General features: G+C 29.3%; 1 protein-coding gene across 1 annotated transcript; it reads left to right on the forward strand.

Annotated features, from left to right (window-relative positions):
• Nucleotides 1-325: 325 nt before the first annotated feature.
• Nucleotides 326-11,433, forward strand: LOC119606234 (lachesin-like; the record flags this gene model as incomplete). The annotated part of the gene is given in 11 exon segments (XM_037959654.1): nucleotides 326-432; nucleotides 2,799-3,006; nucleotides 3,121-3,249; nucleotides 3,252-3,281; nucleotides 4,041-4,169; nucleotides 6,320-6,410; nucleotides 6,521-6,604; nucleotides 8,697-8,806; nucleotides 8,972-9,034; nucleotides 10,079-10,366; nucleotides 10,605-11,433. Coding segments are annotated over 11 exon segments (1,319 nt in total), but the record flags the coding sequence as incomplete, so codon positions are not given.
• Nucleotides 11,434-22,824: the final 11,391 nt, after the last annotated feature.

Raw genomic sequence — 22,824 nt, forward strand, 5'->3', positions numbered from 1 at the left:
CGCTGAATATTACACTCTTCTATGAAGTAAAAAGTTGTCTAAAACCGAATGCTGGTTGCCACCATTGTGGTTAACTCAAAAAAATAAAAAAAATGCACATACAATAGTTGCAACCATTTTCATGATTTTCCCAAATGAGCAACAACTTAATTAAATGAAATAAACAGAAAAACTTCAATTTGTTTTGGAAAATAGAAAACAAAAAAAAAAAAAAAAAGACACCCGCGTACTTGACAATGCTTATTGACGAGTTAATGTTGTTTAATATTTATTTTTCAAATTTCATCATTTTAAAGTAAAATATTCGTTTCTATACCATTTTCAGTTATGATGAACGAGCCACGTTTTGCTCAACCAATACCTAATGTTACTGTGGCTGTTGGACGTGATGCTAATTTACCATGCGTCGTTGAACATTTGGGTGGTTATAAGGTAAGGTGGTGGATTTTTGATTAATTTATAAATGGCAAAATAAATTTATTTTTTAATTGGCTTTATTTAGAGCAATGTTAAACTCAATAACAAGATTATGCCTTAAGTAGAAGTTATTTGGAATTTTTAAATCCTTCTAAAAATTGAGCTTAGTCTAGTGACGTAAATTAAGCTCAAGGCTAGAGTATCAGTATTAATCACAATTTCGAGCAATTATCCTTTTAATATCCCAATTTGTGTCGAATATTTGATTTTGGTTTGTTTCTTTATTCTGGACTTTTCTTCCTACATTGATTCCTTTCGCAATTTGTAAGCCTGTAAAATTAACAGGTAGATCAATGTCATTCTAATGTGTATAACTATCATTGTATATTAATCGTTGTAAAATGTTTGTCTTGATATGAAAGATTTTAAATGTCAATGAATGGTTTTATGAGTTATACAAACTGCAAATTGGTTGCATCTTACACAAAACAGTCATACTTTTTTAATACATATTGATGTTAGTAAGTAACTAACTTTATTCAAATCTAGTTAAGCTTTGCAAATAAAAATTTGCAAAACATTCCATGTTATTCCATGTTACTACTGACAGTTTATTGCTTTGCATAGTGGGTTTTGTGTACAAGAATTATTAAGAAAAACTGGAGAGTGAGAAATGAATCTTAAATGGTAAAAGTACAGAGCAGTAGCATAGACAAAGAGAGACAAAAATACTCTTTAAGTGGGTTCGGTTTGTTATGAAGGTAGGGGTTTTCTAAGCCATCACAAACCATGAATTTTGATTTGAATTTTGAATTTTAGCCTGGAAATTGTGTTACTTCATTAAAAATCCTGCGAACATTTTTGCAAAAAAAAGTGATAATTTTCTCAGGCTCATATCTTGCAAACTGTTCGGAATTTTGATTTACCGTCCAAGGCATTTGTGATAAGGAACAGAAATTGTGAACATAAAAGATAAACAAACTTCATATTCATGTTTTCATTTCACATTGGAACCTTTTAAATTGTGAAATTGCACTGATTTTATTAACGACACCAGTACGTATACGTGTTAATGATTTTTGATATTACCATATATTAAGTAACGTCTAATATAGAGAAATATGTAATAATCAAATTATTTAATGTTTTTTACGATTTTGATCTTGAAGATGTAGTTTTTTGTTCTATATGACAAAGCTTCAGCTTTGCCTCAGACAGTAAATCAAAATTCTCAACATTTGTAAGGCATGAGTCTGAGAAAAATATCTTGCAACTGTTCGGAATTTTGATTTACTCTTCAAGGCAAAGTTGTAGCTTTAGTCATAAGGAACAGAAATTGTGAACATAAAAGATCAAAAAAACTTCATACTCATGTTTTCATTTCACGTTGGAACCTTTTAAATTGTGAAATTGCACTGATTTTATTAATGACACCAGTACGTATACGTATTAATGATTTATTGATATTACAAATATTAAGTATACGTTAATATAGAGAAATACTTATAATCAAATTATTTAATGTTTTTGCGATCTTGAAGATAACGTTTTCCAAACGGTTTGGCAAGATATGAGCAGGGGAAAAATGATCACTATTTTCCAAAAATGACACCGAGAACCCAAATATTTTGGGTCCATAAAAAATGTGCAAGACTTTGGGCAAAACTGTTTTATAGGGCGTAGTGGCATCCGTATATAGTTATATTTTTTTGGTGTTATAAAAACTAAATAGCAAATAAAGGCACCTACAGTAGTTAACTGCACTCAAAAGTATTCAAAATGTGTTTTTTCCATTACAAATTTTGGAAAACAAAAACGGTTTTAAATACATATTAGTTAGACTTGATATTTATTACCATTTATTTTGTAATCGGTACCACTTTGCTTTGGATTTTAAAACTTTGACCATACGTTGCACAATACAATTTCAGACAACGTAGAACAAAATGAAAAACTAACAGCTCAACGAATTTTTACCATTCCATTCCACAAACATGTTCTATATGAAATTGTATCAATAAAATCATGCTACATGTGCATCCAAAAGATAAATTGTATGTATTTGATATGTGTATGCATACATATATCCACAAGTAATGTTTAAATGAATGTACAACATATGTCAATAAATACATAACAATTGAAAGTTAGATTTGAATTTCATTCGATACGGAATTCATAGCACAACATTATCTTAACCTATGCTCCCTCGCTCTTACTCTTTAGTTGTTAGTTCGTTCGTTCGTTTTTAAATCTTGTTTGTTATTTGTTCAACTGGCAAAAGTACTTCAAAAAGTCTTTTTTTCATTACAGTTTGTTTCTAAGGATTTTGCATTTTTTTCTTTGATTATTGTTATACATATTTATTCTTCTTGTTGTAGGTTGCCTGGATACATATTGATAGACAAATGATTTTGACAATACATCGACATGTCATCTCAAGAATACCACGTTACAAGCATCACTTACGACAATGCAAACACTTGCTGTTGCATGTGAATCAGGCACATCAGGACGATCGTGGCTACTACATGTGTCAAGTGAACACGAATCCCATGATAAGTCAAGTGGGTTATTTACAAGTAGTTGGTAAGTAAATGAAAAATACAGCTGAAGAATATATATATATACATATATAAATCTCAATAAATCTGCATAAATAGTGTACATATTGATTTTTTCTTTTAACAATCTTCTTTAAAGTGCCTCCCAATATATTGGACATTGAGAGTACCCCCTCTTCGGTGGCTGTTAGGGAAAATCAAAATATTAATATGACCTGCAGGGCGGATGGTTTTCCAGCACCCAAAATCATTTGGCGCAGAGAAGATGGTGAGAAATTGCTGTCGAAAAGAAAAAGAAAGGTAATATAAAAATAATCTCTCTATATGAAGAAAACAAAATTCCCACAAAAAACTAAAAACTGAACAAAATGAACAATGTTTTTTTAAAAAAATCTGTTTTGTTTTCTTTAAATTGTCTCTTTAATCTCCTTTGGAATTGATGACCTCACATGCAAATCCTTTCGACCTAAACTACAAACTTGATACTGCTGCTGCTGTTGCTGGTGGTGGTGCTGCTGCCAAAAACTTCTTTCATTTTTAAAAATCTGTTGTTCTTTCTTTTTTCTATATATTTTTTTATATTGTTTATTTGTGTGTGTCTTTGTTTTTGCCATGTTCTCATAATACCTGGAACGTAACTATTGCCCAACAATGCATATTTATCTGCATCTTTACTACGGCTGTTGTTTGTGTTGTTGACTTCAACCCACTTCATGGCAAATCCTGCTGCTGGATTTGGTTGCTGCTGTTATTGCTGGTCTTTTACAAACAATATGCTGACAATTTATATGTTTATTTTTTTTATACATTTTTCGTTTTTGCTGGCTTTGGGAAATGTGCTTGAACATTGTTATACTTTTGTTATACCAACCAACCAACCAACTATCACCAATGAATATTTGGGTATAATATTGCTGCTGCTGCTATTCTATGTAAAAATATTTTGTTTTTCTATTTTTTGGGGGTATTTTTTGTGGATCTTTTGTTTCTGTTTTATCTTGTATTCCTGGTCATTTGTTGTTCACCTTGCTTGTTGGATGCTTGGTTGACTGGCTGCAGTGTTGGTGTATGATGGTGAAGTGTTGCCATTGACCAAAGTTAGCCGGAATGAGATGGGTGCCTATCTGTGTATTGCCACCAATGGAGTACCACCTTCTGTATCAAAGCGTATAATACTTGATGTTGAGTGTAAGTAATAGATGGATGACTTCTAAATTGTGGTCTTCAATGCAATGTATGTATGCAGGCATAACAAAAAACACAACAACTATAACAAAAAATCAAAATGTTTTGTCTGTTCTTTTTTGTTCATTCTTTGAAACAAATAAATAGACGAGCAAAGCCTGTTGTAGCCATAATAAACGATGGACATTATGTTTTTAAATTAAGGGCACAAGGGTACAGATGTCCATAGTTACAAAACTAAAGCTACAAAGATAGATAGACAGCACATACATACGTAGGACATTCAAAAGTTCTGGTATCATCTAGACCGATAGGACGTTAGACTTTATGTCAGGGTGTTCGATTCCGAATGAAATGTTGTTAAAATTTCGCATCCTGAATGTTTTCGAGTAAAGGTTTCAGTGCGGACTCATCGGCCTAGGGTCTAGAAGACCCCAAAGTAAGCCACGTAAGACAATTATATAAAAGAGTAATAAATCAGAAATTTCTAAACGGTAAAACCGATTTTAAGTCGATTTGCCAAGAGCTTCTATACCCCCGGCCAAAACCTAAAACAAACTTTTAAAAGTACTAGTTATATTAACACTTCACACAGCAGTAGTGTAAGACTAACAAAATTTCAAATTTATACCAAGTGTTTAAATACATAGAAAAAAAATCCCCCAAAAAAAGTGTTGAATTTTTTTTCCTACTTATATTAATACTTTTATTTAGTTTTTGTATCATGTTGTTGTAGTTTTATTTTTTTCGTATGCCACTTGATAAAGTGCATAGTCAATTACTGATTCTGTTTAGCAGATATTGTCCTTTTACCAACTGTTACCAAAAGACGTGTATTAGAACAAGAGTCACGTAGCAAGTGTCATTTGAAAAATTGCACTTTAGTCAGTAGTAAAAACAAAACATTAAATTGATGTTTACGTTCCGTTTTAGAAAATATTAAAGTTGTTGTCGTTGTTGTTTGTAAGCGTCACACGAAAACTTAAAACTGGGCGAACAAAAAAAGTGGTAAAAGCCAAAAATAGTAAAAGACTGTAAAGGGGGGTTCTAACAAACTGAAAAATATAAAAATTCAAAAATGTTTAAGTACACACACAGAGAAAAGAGCACCTTTGTTTTTTTAATTTATTAAAATATAAAATGTATACTTGAGAATTCTTTACACGTCCTTTTGGTACGGTTAAAGTAGTTCTTTCAAAGCTCAGCACGTAAACAGTAAACGATATTTTTCATAAAAATTCAAGGTGTCATATACTAACATAGAGGAGATAGGTTTAGTATTATTTAGGGGTGCTCTCAGGAAAAGCACCAAGTAACAAGGGGAACTGAACAGAAATTTTTGACAACCTTTTTATTTTGCAGTAAAAGATTTTGAGATAATATTTTATTTATAAGGTTGGTTTCCAGTTCAGTTGTGGCTCAGTTATATTTCAGATCTAGTACAATTCTAGTTCAGTTCTAGGTTAGTTGTAGATCAGTTCTAGTTCATTCTAGTTCAGTCTAGTTCAGTTCTAGTTCAGTTCTAGTTCAGTTCTAGTTCAGTTCTAGTTAGTTCTAGTTCAGTTCTAGTTCAGTTCTAGTTCAGTTCTAGTTCAGTTCTAGTTCAGTTCTAGTTCAGTTCTAGTTCAGTTCTAGTTCAGTTCTAGTTCAGTTCTAGTTCAGTTCTAGTTCAGTTCTAGTTCAGTTCTAGTTCAGTTCTAGTTCAGTTCTAGTTCAGTTCTAGTTCAGTTCTAGTTCACATCTAGTTCAGTTCTAGTTCAGTTCTAGTTCACATCTAGTTCAGTTCTAGTTCAGTTCTAGTTCAGTTCTAGTTCAGTTCTAGTTCAGTTCTAGTTCACATCTAGTTCAGTTCCAGTTCATTTAAAACTTACGACTATGTAATATGTATACCTAATGGAAAAAAGTTCTGAGGTATCGTGACATCGATCGGTGATCTCTTAAATTAATATTGATAATACTTATCTTATAGCGATCGGTTTCAAAATGTCAAAATGTAAGCTTTTGATGTTTTTATCGATGAGCTTTTGATATATATCAGGGAACTGTTAAAATATATTACATACATTATTTTAGACCTATCAAACTACCCTAATATGTATTGCTTAAAATTAGCATCCAGCCTTTTAATATAAAATTTTATTACCGTTATTTAGTTTCTCCCATGATTTGGGTGCCAAATCAACTAGTTGGAGCACCGGCTGGCACTGATGTAACCATCGATTGTCATACAGAAGCCCATCCCAAGTAAGTTGTCTATAAACTAAAAACCCCCTTTGGATATTTACTACTTATATAAAACAATTATTAAAATTTTTAATTTTTAATTTTTAATTATTTTAAAAATTTTTCCTCAGAGCTATAATATATTGGGTTTATAACTCAGTTATGGTATTGCCTAGTAAAAAATACAAAACGGATTATACTGAAAATTCCTACAGGTAATGAAAACATTTCATTTTACTTTTTGCCATAAAAATTCAATTTTTAAACTTTAGTTTACTAAGTAAATAAATAAATTTGATCAAATTTTAAAGTTTTTTTCCACTCTGCACAATTTAATGAAATATGAGTTTTAATATGAAATTGTTTTATGTTTTGGGGTCCATTTGAAATAAATGCCCGCCTCACTCATTCACTCCCTCTCTTCTCTTCCTCTGCAAGGAACAATGATTTCTTTGGCAAAAACTTCTACTCTCTTAATATTCTCCTAAGTGTTTTAAACTAATAAACAAAAGTCATTTTATCAAAAGTTAACTAAACTTGTCTCTAGAGCATATGAATGAAAATATGAACTAAAATTCTATTTGCGTATGTTGGAAAATATTAGTGTGTGTGTGTACGTATGTTTTAATGTTTGAGTTAAAGTTTTTTCTTCGAACATATTTTACATGTGTGCATTTTAAAGTGTGTGTGTGTATGAGTGTGTATATTTATCAAAATGTGAAATAACAAACTTTAATATGAACTCAAAACTTTGACATCATATATACAAACTAATCATTTTCTAACATAAGAAGAGTAATAGAAGTATAGTCGAAGTAGCAGAAGTAGTATGTTGCAGAAGGTTTTAGAAGCAGAACCAGAACTAGAAGAAAAAGTAAAATATTTGATATTCTTTGTAACATGCATATTAACACACATGCACAAACATCTTTTACATCATAAAAATATACAAAAATTAAACAGTGGGCCAAAAGGTTATTTATTTATTTGAATTTAGCCGTATTATGTTTTGGTTAAATTTTTAATTTTAGTCCCACTGTTCACTGCTTGTATGCAAGTATTGAACATTTACTTTAACAAAGAAATATAAATATATACCAGCAGTTCTGACTATTATAGAAAATATTCGAAAAATTTCTGATCTATTTATAGAAAATTTTCGGAAAATTTCTCTTCTTTTTATAGAAAATTTTCGGAAAATTTCTCTTCTTTTTATTGAAAATTTTAGGAAAATTTCTCTTCTTTTTATAGAAAATTTTCGGAAAATTTCTCTTCTGTTTAACGAAATTTTTCGGAAAATTTCTCTTCTTTTTAAAGAAAATTTCCGGAAAATTTCTCTTCTTTTTAAAGAAAATTTCCGGAAAATTTCTCTTCTTTTATAGAAAATTTTCGAAAAATTTCTTTTCTTTTTATAGAAAATTTTCGAAAAATTTCTAGAAAATTTTCGGCAAATTTATCTTCTTTTTATAGAACATTTTCGCAAAATTTCTCTTCTTTTTATAGAAAATTTTAGGAAAATTTCTCTTCTTCTCATTTCTCTTTTAACAGAAAAATTTTTCGAAAATCCATTAATAGAAATTTTTCAGAATAATAGAAAATTGTAGAAAAATTCTCTTTAAATAGAAACTTTAAAGAAAATCTACTTTAATTGAAAATTTTCGGAAATTTCTCTTGAGAATAGAACTTAGTTGAATCTAAGCAAGGATATTTATCAGAACTGTTGGGATATTTTTTATGTATAAGTTGTGTACTTTAGTTATTTCGAAATAGTAGCAGCATGAAATGTCTTATGAGACATTTAAAAGTTTATTTTCTTTAAGTGAAGTAAACATTAAATGTTGGAAGAATTTTAAGAAAACTCTAGTACTATGCACTAAAAAAATTTAAGCATACTAACATAATAACACATCGAAATGTTTATAAGGATACATACACACATACATACATAAACATATATGTATGAATGTATGTACGTATTTTATCAATACATTTAACATACTTGTTATAATGTCAATGAAGTAGATTGTTAAGTGAAAATTTATTTTTAAAATAAATGACATGTTTCATACATAGAGAGTAAGAGAGAGAGAGAGAGGAATAGACTGAAGGACATAACAAATAAATGAATTATAATTAAAATGTTTTATGATTTTTACTTCAAAATTTGTTTAGATTTAATTAAAGAAAACTTTTTATTTCATTTTTTAAATAATATAAATGATATTCATTAATTTAATTTAAGTATTTTTAATAAATGTATTTAATGTGAAATTTGTTTAAAAATTATTTGTTTTTTCTGCTATAAAGGGCTCATATGAAATTGACTATTAGAAATTTACAATATGGCGACTTTGGCAACTATAGATGTATTTCGAAAAATTCTCTAGGCGAGACGGAGGGTTCAATACGTGTATATGGTAAGTGGAATCAGGGAATGAAATAATTATAATTAACTTTGCTTAAATATAAAATGAGAACTAAGAACTTTCTTAAAATAAGTGGACCGTATATTTCATATTATAATGAGCAGGATTTTGATATAAGGAATTTGTTAATGTCTTTTTATTCTTATTTCTTTACAGAAATACCTTTGCCCTCAACGCCTTCAAAACAGGTCACTCATTCGACTATTGATACAAGAGAAAGTAAGTACATATTGCTAAATTTAATTAATTTTATAAAATTACAACTTTGACTTTTACATAACTTGAGGTTATGTTTTTAAATGGTGGAGATCATAAAATACTCACGACATAACCTGTTGGAGACCATTTAAGCCCTAATTCATTCGGGGTGAGGCCACTATAAGACTGGAACTTAATACTGAAGATAAGACTACTTTTGCTTAAACTCTGTTCGGGGCTCCAAATTAAGATTTTTTATTTACCCAGATTGCTGTTTATACCCTACACATCAATAATGGGAGGTTATTATGCGTACATTAGTAACGCACAAAAATATTGATCCTTACCCCACCTTAAAGTATACCGATCAACTCAGAATCACTTTCTGAGTCGATTAAGACTCGTCTGTACGTTGTAAACGAATGTAAACAGTTTCATTTGGAACGTTTAAACTTATTCCGGAAATGGGAATTATATTACCCAATTTGGGAATTCGTATTTTAAATATTAATTACAAAATGTAAATGAAAATTTGTTTTCTAATTTATAAATTTTTATTCAACTTTTTATAATATCATCCCAGCAAGAACATGGCTTGTGCTTACTCAACAGCTTACATTTCAATGAATACTACATTACATCTGCATTACTTAGAAAGAGTCTAGTAATGACTTACGATAACAAGTTTTTTGTGAAAACTAATAGTAGACGCAGTTTACATGTCCTCCTAGGCATTTTTTCCAGAAACAAAACTACTTACTTAACTCCGGTAGTAAGTACTTATCAACTGTGGTAAGTTGTTGCCTAGAAAGTCATCCCCGTGTTCAAATAATAATTTAAAATATTATTGTGTTAGTAAATTTAAGCATTTTAATCCCTTACTTTTCAATGTTAGTTTTTGCTGGGATAACAATTTTAACTCTAAATATGTACAAGCTGTGACTAAGTCCTTTAATTGAGCTTTTTGTGTAGACAATTTAGGAATTCTATACTTTCACCTGAAATGAGATGATCTTTTTACTTCAAACTGGAGATTCATCCAAAAAAAAACTTTTATAATTCCAGATAACATAATACCCATACGCAATGATTCGAGTAGATCCCTACAAACCGATGTACACTTAATGAAAAATGACCTACTGGGTAGTGGTACCTCATCGTCGGCGTCCTCCTCGTCGTCATCTTCATTGTCGTCATCACACAGTGCAACATCATCAATAGCATCGATATCGGGCAATAGTATAACAGGTTTTAGTTCATCGGGCAATGCTATAGAACGTAAAGGTTCTCTGGCGATAGGGAAGAGTATGTTTTATACCGAACATCCTCCTAATCAATTGGCCGATTTTGCAGGTAAGTTTATATAAAGAAAAACTTTACTGCAGTTACGACTTTTTAAACTAAATTCCATAGAAAAGGTTTGATGAATTTTTCAAAACAGCAAGATATAGTCAGCAAGTCAGTAGTCAGTCAGTAGTACTGCTGACTTGGCCTGCTGTATTTTTTTATATTTTTGTAGTTTGCATTTTTATTACACATTTTTAATCTAATAATTTCAATTTAACTAAATTTAAAAAACAAATATTTTCAGCTGTAACTTCTAAACCAACGAATGCTTTAATCTTATGTGCTCATTTATTAGTATTTCTACTTTTAAGATGTCGAGCGTAAAATCTATTATTTAGTTACTGTAATTTAATTTAGTGTAAAAAGCCAAACTATTGTTAAGATTAGGGTTATTATGGTTAAGGTTTAAATTGCACACACAAACAAAAAAAAAAAATGGCAAAATCGACAAAAAATATGTAAAAAATAATAATTAGACATAAACTTACCCATAGAATGATGATGACTAATATTTATTATATATACAAGAAAACACTTACTTGAAGGACACCTACAAATAGATGAGAGAAAAGAAAAATGTTAAAATTAAATTTATTATATTTAGTATAAATTGACAATGAATTATTAACAAAACAAAGAAGTATTAAAAAATACATTTCATTTATTTAATGTTGAAAAAGACAATAAATACATATCACCCAAAAATAAATTATAATTTAACAAACCAAACCTCATAATACTTTCCCTCCCCCATTTAGAGTCATACTTATAGTTTTATAGTTTCTATCGCATATTTTTTTATATTATTGACATGAAATTTTCCAACTGGTTAAGATATTGTCTGAACTTTCATACTAAATATTTTATTTACTTAAATAGTAAAATCATTTGTAACTTAGGTAATTGAGGCCAAATATATAAGTTTATAATTTATTTTAATAACGACCACAGTCTGCAATGGTCTTAATTATTAAGTCTAATGTAGATGTAATGACTTTATTCCATATCATCTAATCGTTTACATGTCATAACTATACATATTAAAATGTTTTTAATTTTGTATATAAATTAATATAGAGCAAAGTATAAACGATTTAAATGCTAAATAATACGCCTGCAAAAAAAAGATATACATGACTGTAATTAAGACATTAGGTTCGCTCAAAACAAACAACAGTTTGCTTGATTTCGAAATATTTCTTCGGTATTATTTAAAATTTTTTTAAAAGGTAAACCTTCAGAACAAATTTAAGAAGTTTTTGAATTATTTTTTTTTTTTTAATTTTAGTTTTTACAACAATCAAAAACTACATATTTTTAACCATAATTTCGGTTATGCATAGCACTACTTACAAGACATATTATACATCAAATGAAAGGTCTTTCGAATATCTTTCTTTTAAACTACATACATATTGTCTATTTATGTGAATGGAGGTAAGTTTGTAGTGCTGTCCTTTGTCACTACAGAGATCGTAGGTTCTGCAAAGGAGCGCACAACAGGTCCAATACTGTTCTATGAGTATTGCTTCGGATCTGATTCAACATATATTAATTTTACTTTCAAACTTACTACGCTTATGTATGAAAAGCTAAATATAGATAGAGTCTCCATATTAAACGGGTGGTAAAAGTCAGCTCTTCGAAGCCTTGTTTGAACTTGCATGCGAATTCTGATGTACTTGAAGTTTTGACAATTACTTTTCTCGATATTTCCTAAATTCTTCCTATACTAAAGGCACTTGTAAATCACGATGAATGTTTTAATTTCTTATATAGCATGGTGCTGTCGTCATGATTCTGAGAATTTTGGATTGGGCCCATTGCATAAGATCAATACTTACTTATATTACTTGAGATGCCCCATAGTTAAATTCCAATTGGTTTTAAAACAGTCCTAAACAGGGAGACTTTGCAGTCAAGGCTTAGCTTCGATTGATGAAATAGACATTGTAGTTTGGAAGATTTTAGTCTCATATGGAGCCGATGTGTTAACGCCAAGTTAGATGACCATCCAAGTGAATACTAAGATATATGACATGATCAGACTGGGAAATACTCACATTATTTAGTAATATAGGTTTTTTCATAAATTCTATCATATCTTCGTTATTTATGGACCTATTTCGCATATTTTAGATTGCAAACTTCTAGAAAGAAAGCATAATAGAATTGTTCATGTTTTGGATAATGACGATCTCTGACAGTTAATTAAATTGATTTGTTGGCCCTATTTCACGGTGGTACTTTTTCTGCCACAGGGTGAGCTGTTTACATACCGGTGGCAATTTTTATACATAATTATGCCGGCCCATGTACAAGCACTTTGCTCAAGTACTCGAGCTTTCTAATCTTTGGCCATTGCTGCCCGATTGCTTAACTTCCAAGATGCAAAAACATCACTTCCATTTATAACCATGTAGGGTTGGGATGGCCTGGAGTCGGCAACAGGGCATAGAGACGTATTCGGTAGACCGAAAAACGAATCCATCCAATAAGACAATGACTTGCTCTTTATCACTAAGAAAACACTGTGGTAAATCTGATAGAACAGAGTAAACCGTGAACATACCTGGACAAGGAAGGAAAATTCAATGGTATCATATATATAAGATACCTTACATCCATCACCATTCAACCCAGTACACTCATAGCGAAGAACATCCGACACACTCACTCTAGGTATACGAATGGGTAAGGTCCATATACCCCTATATTTATCCCGTATCATATACACTTAACACCATCTTATTTTCAACCCAAAATCCCACAGCTAATCATCTGTAGGGTATCTGTTTTCTCGGCAATTGCGCCGATCTTAGAATTATAGACTTTACCGTGCGTCAGTCCTTTATCAGATATTCCCTTCTCGCGAATTTGGGTTTAAACAACATTCACTGCGTGTACTCATGTGGTTCTCTATGTCAAATCATTCCTAAGAAAGACCGGTGATACATTTGATCATCGCCACACAGTGGTATAGGAAAAAAAAAAGAGGGAAATAGTTCGGTAACTTCTAAACGGTTAATCCGATTTTAATGAAATTTGGTGTGCACAAAGAGGAGGTGTTGTCGAGTTTAGGTTTTGAATTTGGACCTTATAGGCCAACCAGGGGCCCGGCGGGGGGTCCTCAAATTAGGACACCTCGGCTATGTTAAATTTTTAAAACGATCCTATTTCTTCATTTGAGTTCCGATTTAAAAAAAATTTCGTATATAGAATCTCCTCATCGAGCACTATAAAAAATGTCGTCGTAGCAGTAAATTATCTCTTATAGTTTAGGAGATATTCGCATTTGAATATTAAAATTTTAAAATTTTTACCGTCCTTACTTTAGTTTTTTTGATAATAGCAGGTCCAAATATTTCCGATTTTCGCCATTTTTTTTTATTTGCTTAACAACAAGTTTATATACCAAGCAGTGAAAGAATTATGTAAAAATCATGACTGAGTCCAAAGTTATAGGCATTTAAATTTAAAAAATTAAAAAAGGCGATTTTTTGTCATTTTTTTGGGAAAAAAGTATCTTTTTCTTTTTAAGTTATCTAAAAAGTTTCTAAGAAGATGTATATAGAATTTATACTTTTTGGAAAGCTGACTTTACATAAAATACGATAAATGAAACAAAACCTAAAAATTTTTGATACCGAGGGGACCAGGTCCATCCAAAAAAACCCTATTTTTTATGGAAAATTAAATTTTGAGCAAAAATTCTCAAATCGCATAGTCGATATCAAATTATAGTGACCTGTTTTATATGACCCAATAAGTTCTTAATCATTTTGTAACGGGTTTCGATAACCCCGCCCCTGGTATGGATATAATAGGCAAAAAACCAAAAAATCCCATTTTTGGGATTTTTTAAAACTTTTTTGGGAATTCCGGGATTTCTAATAAGAAAATTCGAAATTTTTATTTAATTTTGGATTTTGAGTAAAAAAATCTACCTAACTGTAAAATTTCATCAAAAAATATTCATAAATAAAATTTTTATTGCAATTTGAAAAATTTGTATCTTCGCAAAAACTGAATAAAAAACATTTTTTAATTTTTTTTAAAAAAAGTAATGTTTTTTAAGTGACAAATTAATTAGGGAAAACTCAACATCTTTTAGAAAATTTACCTAGCACTATTATTTTCATCCATATATGTAACAAATTTAAGAGTTAACCTTATGGATGAAAATAATAGTGCTAGGCAAATTTTCTAAAAGATGTTGAGTTTTCCCTAATTAATTTGTCACTTAAAAAACATTAGGTAGGCATGTTATATATCAATGGAAAGGTAATTTTGTCTATTTTTCAAAACTGTATATAATTTTTGAAAATTAAAAAATTCGCGGAATACTTTTTTTAAAAAAAATTAAAAAATGTTTTTTATTCAGTTTTTGCGAAGATACAAATTTTTCAAATTGCAATAAAAATTTTATTTATGAATATTTTTTGATGAAATTTTACAGTTAGGTAGATTTTTTTACTCAAAATCCAAAATTAAATAAAAATTTCGAATTTTCTTATTAGAAATCCCGGAATTCCCAAAAAAGTTTTAAAAAATCCCAAAAATGGGATTTTTTGGTTTTTTGCCTATTATATCCATACCAGGGGCGGGGTTATCGAAACCCGTTACAAAATGATTAAGAACTTATTGGGTCATATAAAACAGGTCACTATAATTTGATATCGACTATGCGATTTGAGAATTTTTGCTCAAAATTTAATTTTCCATAAAAAATAGGGTTTTTTTGGATGGACCTGGTCCCCTCGGTATCAAAAATTTTTAGGTTTTGTTTCATTTATCGTATTTTATGTAAAGTCAGCTTTCCAAAAAGTATAAATTCTATATACATCTTCTTAGAAACTTTTTAGATAACTTAAAAAGAAAAAGATACTTTTTTCCCAAAAAAATGACAAAAAATCGCCTTTTTTTAATTTTTTAAATTTAAATGCCTATAACTTTGGACTCAGTCATGATTTTTACATAATTCTTTCACTGCTTGGTATATAAACTTGTTGTTAAGCAAATAAAAAAAAATGGCGAAAATCGGAAATATTTGGACCTGCTATTATCAAAAAAACTAAAGTAAGGACGGTAAAAATTTTAAAATTTTAATATTCAAATGCGAATATCTCCTAAACTATAAGAGATAATTTACTGCTACGACGACATTTTTTATAGTGCTCGATGAGGAGATTCTATATACGAAATTTTTTTTAAATCGGAACTCAAATGAAGAAATAGGATCGTTTTAAAAATTTAACATAGCCGAGGTGTCCTAATTTGAGGACCCCCCGCCGGGCCCCTGGTTGGCCTATAAGGTCCAAATTCAAAACCTAAACTCGACAACACCTCCTCTTTGTGCATACCAAATTTCATTAAAATCAGATTAACCGTTTAGAAGTTACCGAATTATTTCCCTCTTTTTTTTTTCCTATACCACTGTGCGCCAGTTTTTCCCCGGGGTTGCAATAACACCAAAATGAGGGTCTTTCATCAAGGTAACATGCCCCCAGGGGGATGAATTTTCAAATGTTTTAACTTAGATATAAATGCATGAAAAATAATATAAATTTGTATATCGATATATATGCTCCTACAGAGCCGTTTCTGAAGCCTTTGAAGAGGATGTAATATCTTATCTCGATCAAATGCCGGATTAATTTTTCAGCTCACTCAAAGAGTGTTTAACGATTTCTTCTCAGGACGGTTTTCAGAGAGCTTGGATGGATGTTCAAAGCATTTGATGCATTGCCTGTTAAATGACGACTTTATTGAGCATTTCAAAAATGTTGCAAATATATTATAACTCGGTTTCAAGTTGCCATGAAAGAGAGAGAGAGATCATTCTGTAACGATCGAAATGAATAGTAGTGGGGCAAGGTTAGAACTATAGGGCTAGTGAGCCAAAACTTCCCTAACACTCTTTTATATATATTTCAAAAAGGTACTGCAACATGTTATTATAGAATATTATACTTTTATGTCCGGCCGTATATTTTGAGCGTTTTTTATACATCCAATAAATAAATCGCCGAATATTTATATTTTCAAATCAAGCAAACTTTAGATTCTTAACTTTTTATTTAGAGCCATTCTATATAACTATATATAGAATGAAAAAGCAGACATAATACCTACATAATTACATTGAAACCTTTACCAACTATATACATATTTAGAATAAACATATCGTTATCGACAAAAATATCATTTTTATTTATTTTGACAGATTTTTAAAAATAAACATAAATCCAAACACTTCGTTTTTGAAACCAAAATTGATAACTAAGAACTGTTGTTGAAAAAAAAGAAAACTTAAAATGTAGAATATTTAAATCTAATTATAATCATATCTAAATTCTAAACATAATCTAATAAACTTTAACAGCTGCTGGATTGCTACAAGGGATTTATGGCAAAATAAATGGATTAAACATGTTTATGATCACAAACTTCGATCTAGTTAAACTAGTTCATTGAAAATATTCAGTAGCTGAACTATAGTCATTCAGCTAAAACTTACATAGCAAGAAAGCATTGTTCTAACACGGTGATGATATTGGAGGCAAGTACTTAACACGCTGGCTTACAAATAACTACTTAAATAAGTACTTACAAATAGGGAGTTAAAAAGTTGTTTCGTTTTCCGTAAAAAAGTGGGGTCATGTGCTTATTTACGTATGTGGTTATATGTAAGTCATTATAAAAGTACTTAAAAGTAATGTAGACGGGATGCCGTAGTCATCGAAAAATAAGTTTTTGTGCAAGTCATTACCGAGTTTTTGCTGGGCATACACTTTTTGCTACTGTTCTTGTAAAAAGTTTTTAAAAATGCCCCATTTATTTTGCTTAGAGACCCTCTTGTTATAAACTAATTTAATTTTCTAAAAACCTTAAACAATAAAATTAATCATAAACAAAAATATAATTTAAAATTGTTGTAAACTAAGCCGCTAAATTTAATTTCATATGTAAATAAAAGACAATATAGCATTTTTTTGGTAAAATATAAATAAATATTAGTAAGTAATTATAATATGTATTATAATATTAATAATTATAATTAGTTAAAAATTTAATTTCAACTCAATTGTAAACGATATAAATTGTAATTTATTTGTTTAATTTTTTTTTCATTCGAGCTTAGTCAAACAAACATAAAGTGAAAAGCCTAAAAAAAACTGAAAAAAAACCAAAATGCCGCTAAAAGGCAAAATAACTAACCTCAACTACAAATGTAAATTAATCTCTCTCTAATAAATAATTAATTTAAAACAAACGCTCTACATATATTGACCAATATTAATATAAATGTATTAAATTAATAATAATAATCATTAATATTGTCAATATTCTATGAAATTTGTATTATATTTATTTAAATTTAATTACATACAAACATTTTTTTGTAAAGCGAACTAAGTTCAATAAACAAATACTTACACACAACAAACACTTGGTATATAAAAGTGAATCAAAATTATTAAAAAAAAATAAAATAATAAAATAAATAAATTCGTCTAAATTTTGTTATCAGGCTTTAAAAGACAAAAAGAAATGCATATTTAATAACTATACATAGAATTATACTTATGTTAAATTTGTTTATATTAAGCATAGGTTTTTCAAAAACTACATTTAACAAAAATTAAAAATAAAAAGTTAATTGTTAAGAGGTCACTTTGCAAAATGTTGTTCATAACAATCGTTACTATATGAAGAACTCAGCTGTAGTACTAACGATTGTAAGACTATTTAAAAGAATTGAAAAGTAAAATGAATAATAAGATTACTTAGTTTAAGCCAAAATATTAGTTTAATACAAATATGTAAACTGACAAATATTTATAAATTAACAAAAAAAAAAAATGAAATAAAATAAAAGAATGATATAAAATAAAATACTTACAAGCATTTAACATAGTTCTTAAAAGAATTTTAATTTCGCAAGGAATTTTGGGTAAGTATGATAGCTTTTAATGGGCCTTACTTAATCTACAATCGTGATCTATGTTAAGAGACTATTGTAGTCTTAGAACTTTAGTCATATTATTAGTTAAGTTTCGGTCCCAGTTTAAGTTAAACTGTAATCAAAAAAAGTTAAAATTGCAGTTTTGGTTAAGATTAAGTAGTAGTTTAAGTTAAGCTGTAATCATAGTCTCAAGTTAAGCTTTCATAACATTGTTATTTTTATCTTAACAGTAGTTTAAGTTAAGCTTTTAGACTTAATTAATAGTTTAGCTTTAATCGTAGTCTAATTAGTCGTAATTTAGCTTCGTTAGTAGACTTAGTTAAGCTTCAATCGTAGTATTAGTTTACCGTTAATCATAGCCTAAGTTAAGCTTTCGTAGCAATCTTAGTTTAGCTTTAACAGTAGTTTTTGTTAAGCTTTTATCCCTGTTTTAATTGATTACTATAATAGTGTATATTAATTTCAATCGTGGTCTAAGTAAAGCTTTAACTGTAGTATATTTTAAGCTTCAATCGTCGTTTTAGTTTAGCTATAGTAATAGTCATAGTTTAGCTTCAGCTGTAAAATTAGTTTAACTTCAATCATAGTCTAATTAATCATAGTTCAGCCTTAATTCTATACTTAGTTAAGTTTCAATTGTGGTATTAGTTTAACTTCAATTATAGCCTAAGTTAAGCTTTCATAGCACTCTTAGTTTAGCTTTAACAGTAATTTAAGTTAAGCTTTTATCATAGCATTGGTTACCTAAAATCCTAGTCAAAGTAAAGGTTTCATTGCAGCATAAGTAGTCATAGTTTGGTTTATTTTGTAGACTTAAGCTTCAGTCTTATTATTAGTTTACCCAAGTTAAGGTTGTTTGTATTGTAAATTAAGCTTCATTCGTTATCTTAGTTTAGCTTTAATCCTAGTCTAAGTATCAATTATAGTATAAATTAAGCTTTAATCATTGTCTAAGTGATCTAATCTCATCTGCTTATGTTTTATTTGTAGTCTACGTTAAGCTGTAATCGCAGTCTTTAACCATTTTCTTTGTTAATCTACGTAAAAGCATTTATTACAGTCTGAGTTAAGATTTAACCGTAGCAGTAGTTTTGCTTAAATTCTAGTCAAAGTTAAGCTTAAATCGTAGACTAAGTGTAACTTCAATCTTAGGCTAATTTAATCTTTAATACTAGTCTTAGTTAAGCTTTCTTTGTAGTCTTACCAGAGCTTTAATTGAAGCCTTTAACCATAGCCTTCGTTAAGCTTTAAAAGTTCAGTTTAATTCTTATACTTAGTTTTTCTTCAATTGTAGTCGAAGTTAAGCTTAAATCGTAGAATAAGTTAAACTTCAATCTTAAGCTTAGATAATCTTTAATACTAGTCTTAGTTAAGCATTCTTTACAGTCTTACCAAAGATTTAATTGAAGCCTTCAACGGTAGCCAAAGTTAAGTTTTAATATTACTTTAAGTTCAGCTTAATTCTTATGATTAGTTTTGCTTCAATTGTAGTTTAAGTTATGCTTTAATCTTAGTGTAAGTTAAATTTCGATCATAATCATATCTAAGCTTTAATAGTTGTCTATGTTAAGCTGTTAATCTTAGTAAAAGTATTTATCACATTCTGAGTTTAGCTTTAACCGTAACAGTACTTTTGCTTCAGTTCTAGTCAAAGTTAAGCTTAAGTCGTAGACTAAGTTAAACTTCAATCTTAGGATAATTTAAGTTTTAATACTAGTAGCCTTCGTTAAGCTTTCATATTACTCTAAGTTCAGCTTAATTTTTATTTCTAGTTTTGCTTCTATTATAGTTCAAGTTAAGCTTAAATCGTAGACTAAGTTAAATTTCAATATTAGGCTAATTTCAGCTTAATACTAGTCTTAGTTGAGCTTTCTTTGTAGTCTTACCAAAGCTTTAATTGAAGACTTCAACCGTAGCCTTCGTTAAGCTTTCATATTACTCTAAATTCAGCTTAATTCTTATTCATAGTTTGGCTTCTATTATAGTTTAAGTTAAGCTTTAATCGTAGTGTAAGTTAAATTTCTATCATAACCTTCCCTAAGCTTTCATAATAGTCTATGTTATGCTGTATCATAGTCATAATTAAGCTTCGGTCATAATCTAAAATCTTCATAAAACTCAATCTTTGTCTAAATTAAACTTTAATCATAGTATTAGTTTAGCTTAAATCCTAGCATAAGTTAAGCTTGCATCTTATCCTATGTTAGGCTTTAATCATAGTCTTAGTTAAGCATAAATCATAGTTTAGGATTAGGAAACATATAAACCATATACGGTTACCACTATGTGATAAAAAAAAAACCAAAGAAAAAACCACAGTTTTGCCCAAAGTCATGTACATATATTTTTATGGGACCCCAAAGATTTGGGGCCTCAGTGTAATCTTTGCATAAAAGTGACCATTTTCTCAGGTACATATCTTGAAAATATAATTTTTTCATTTCAAGTGAAACATTTTACATTGTTAAATTAATACATTTTTATTAACAACACCTGTACGTATACATGTTAATGATTTATTGATATCAGAAATATTAAGTATACGCCTAATTTAGAATTAATTTTTTGATCTTGAATATGAAGTTTTTTTGATTTCATGTGTTCACAATTTTTGTTTTTTATGACAAGAGCTACTACTTTGCCTCAGAGAGTAAATCTTTTTTGGGGGCCTTTAAAAAAGTGCATGATTTTTTGCGTTGCGCGATTATTATTTTATTTTAACTTTAATAGTAGTCTTGCCTTAGCTTCTAAAATAGGCCTAATTTAACTTTAATCATCCTGACTTATCGTTGAGCTTTATAAAGTCATAATTTAGCTTTAATATTAGATCTATACATTTCGTTTTTACCGATAATTTTAATCATTTAGACCCATTTTATATGCAATACAGTTTTAGTTCGACTATAATCATAGGACTCTTTAGAGTCCCATTTAAGCTATTTCTTTGAATTGAATATCTTTTCTTCTTCTGTCGATTTAAAAAAGGTAACAGTTTCAAAAAACCTAATTTAATTTTTATCTAAACACATTGCACATTCAAAACCTATTTGGTTTACCGAATTATAAATAATACAATTACTTTTTTTCTTAATTTTTCATTTAACACTTAGTGTATTATTATTCAAGCAATTAAAAATTTGATTGTCTGCTTTCATTTCGCTTAATCTAGCTTTGATGAGTATTTACATTAATTTCTTAAAAACCACTTTGTTGAATTTTTCGCTTCGTTTTAGATGGGGAAGAGGAAAGAGGGTGAAAAATATTTTGCATAATGGTATTTTAGTTTTAAGGATTTACATATTTTTTCACGAAAGGGTTAAAGGAAATTTTTTTTTGGATGATTTCTTCGAATGGAAACAGAATAAATAATAAAATATTAAAAACAGAGTGACAGTATGGTTTACACGTTGTCTATGTAAATAAGTAAGTTTTTGTTTTTTTGAGGGGTATAATTGTATGAGGTAAGTTTAAGACATCAAAAGATTCGTGACAAAATCGTGTCGGCAAAACATTTTTTTGCCGCAATTGAAGAAATTAAAGATTTTTTGGAACAAAATAAAAATCATTTGGTAAATAAAAATAATAAAATACTATTTACGGTAGTATGGGGGATATACGAACCCCCATTAACCATTTTCAATAGGCTTTGTCCTTGGGTCAAAATTCATCAAATTATCTTAAAAATTTCGACCTGTAGAGTACGGACGGACAGACAGACAGACGTACGTACGGACGGATGGACGGACATAGTTATATCGACCCATGTGAGGTGAGTGATTCTTGGTATACTTTATGGTGGGTGTAGTACCAATATTTTTGGTCAGCACAAACGTATAATACCCTCCCCACTATAGTGGTGTAGGGTATAAAAACTTCAATAAAATATACCAACAACAACAACATATCTCTGTCAGTGCGCGTTGTTGGAGAGAATTAGTCAATTTGTATGAATCTATAATAAGAAAAAGAAACCTTTTTTCACACACAACATTTTTAGTTCCGGAAAAGCATCTTTAAGATTTATGGAAATTCTCAGCAAAGGAATTTTACTAATAAATCCTCCTTCAGAGCAGCTTTCTTATCAAGGACTTTAAACAATTCTTGTTTAAATCTTAAAATACTCTAATATTAAGTATAATTTTTTGTTGTTATTTGCTGAGCTAGTTAAAATTAAAAATAATAAAATATAGCAAAGGAGTAGGAATAGCAAGGTTCTATAAAAATAGTCTTAAAATTATTATAATAAACACATTTTGGTAGTACTTTTAAAACTATTTAGTTCTTCTTATTGTTGTTGTTTTTCATTTTTTTTGTAGCCTGTTCTGCTTAATGCACTGTCAGCACAAACTCTCTTAATGGTCTTTGCCGTCATGACAACCGCAGATTTAAGGATTTTTTGTTGTTGTTTAGTTTCCAGCAACCTTTGCAGGAAAACATTTACCTTGCATTTTTATATGGAAAAATATGGCAGCAATATACACTTTAGTATAGAAAG

The sequence above is a fragment of the Lucilia sericata genome, unplaced genomic scaffold (assembly GCF_015586225.1).
Source record: "Lucilia sericata isolate MDLA Ls3-8-SP2 unplaced genomic scaffold, ASM1558622v1 Contig000561F_arrow, whole genome shotgun sequence".
NCBI classification, from domain to species: domain Eukaryota; kingdom Metazoa; phylum Arthropoda; class Insecta; order Diptera; family Calliphoridae; genus Lucilia; species Lucilia sericata.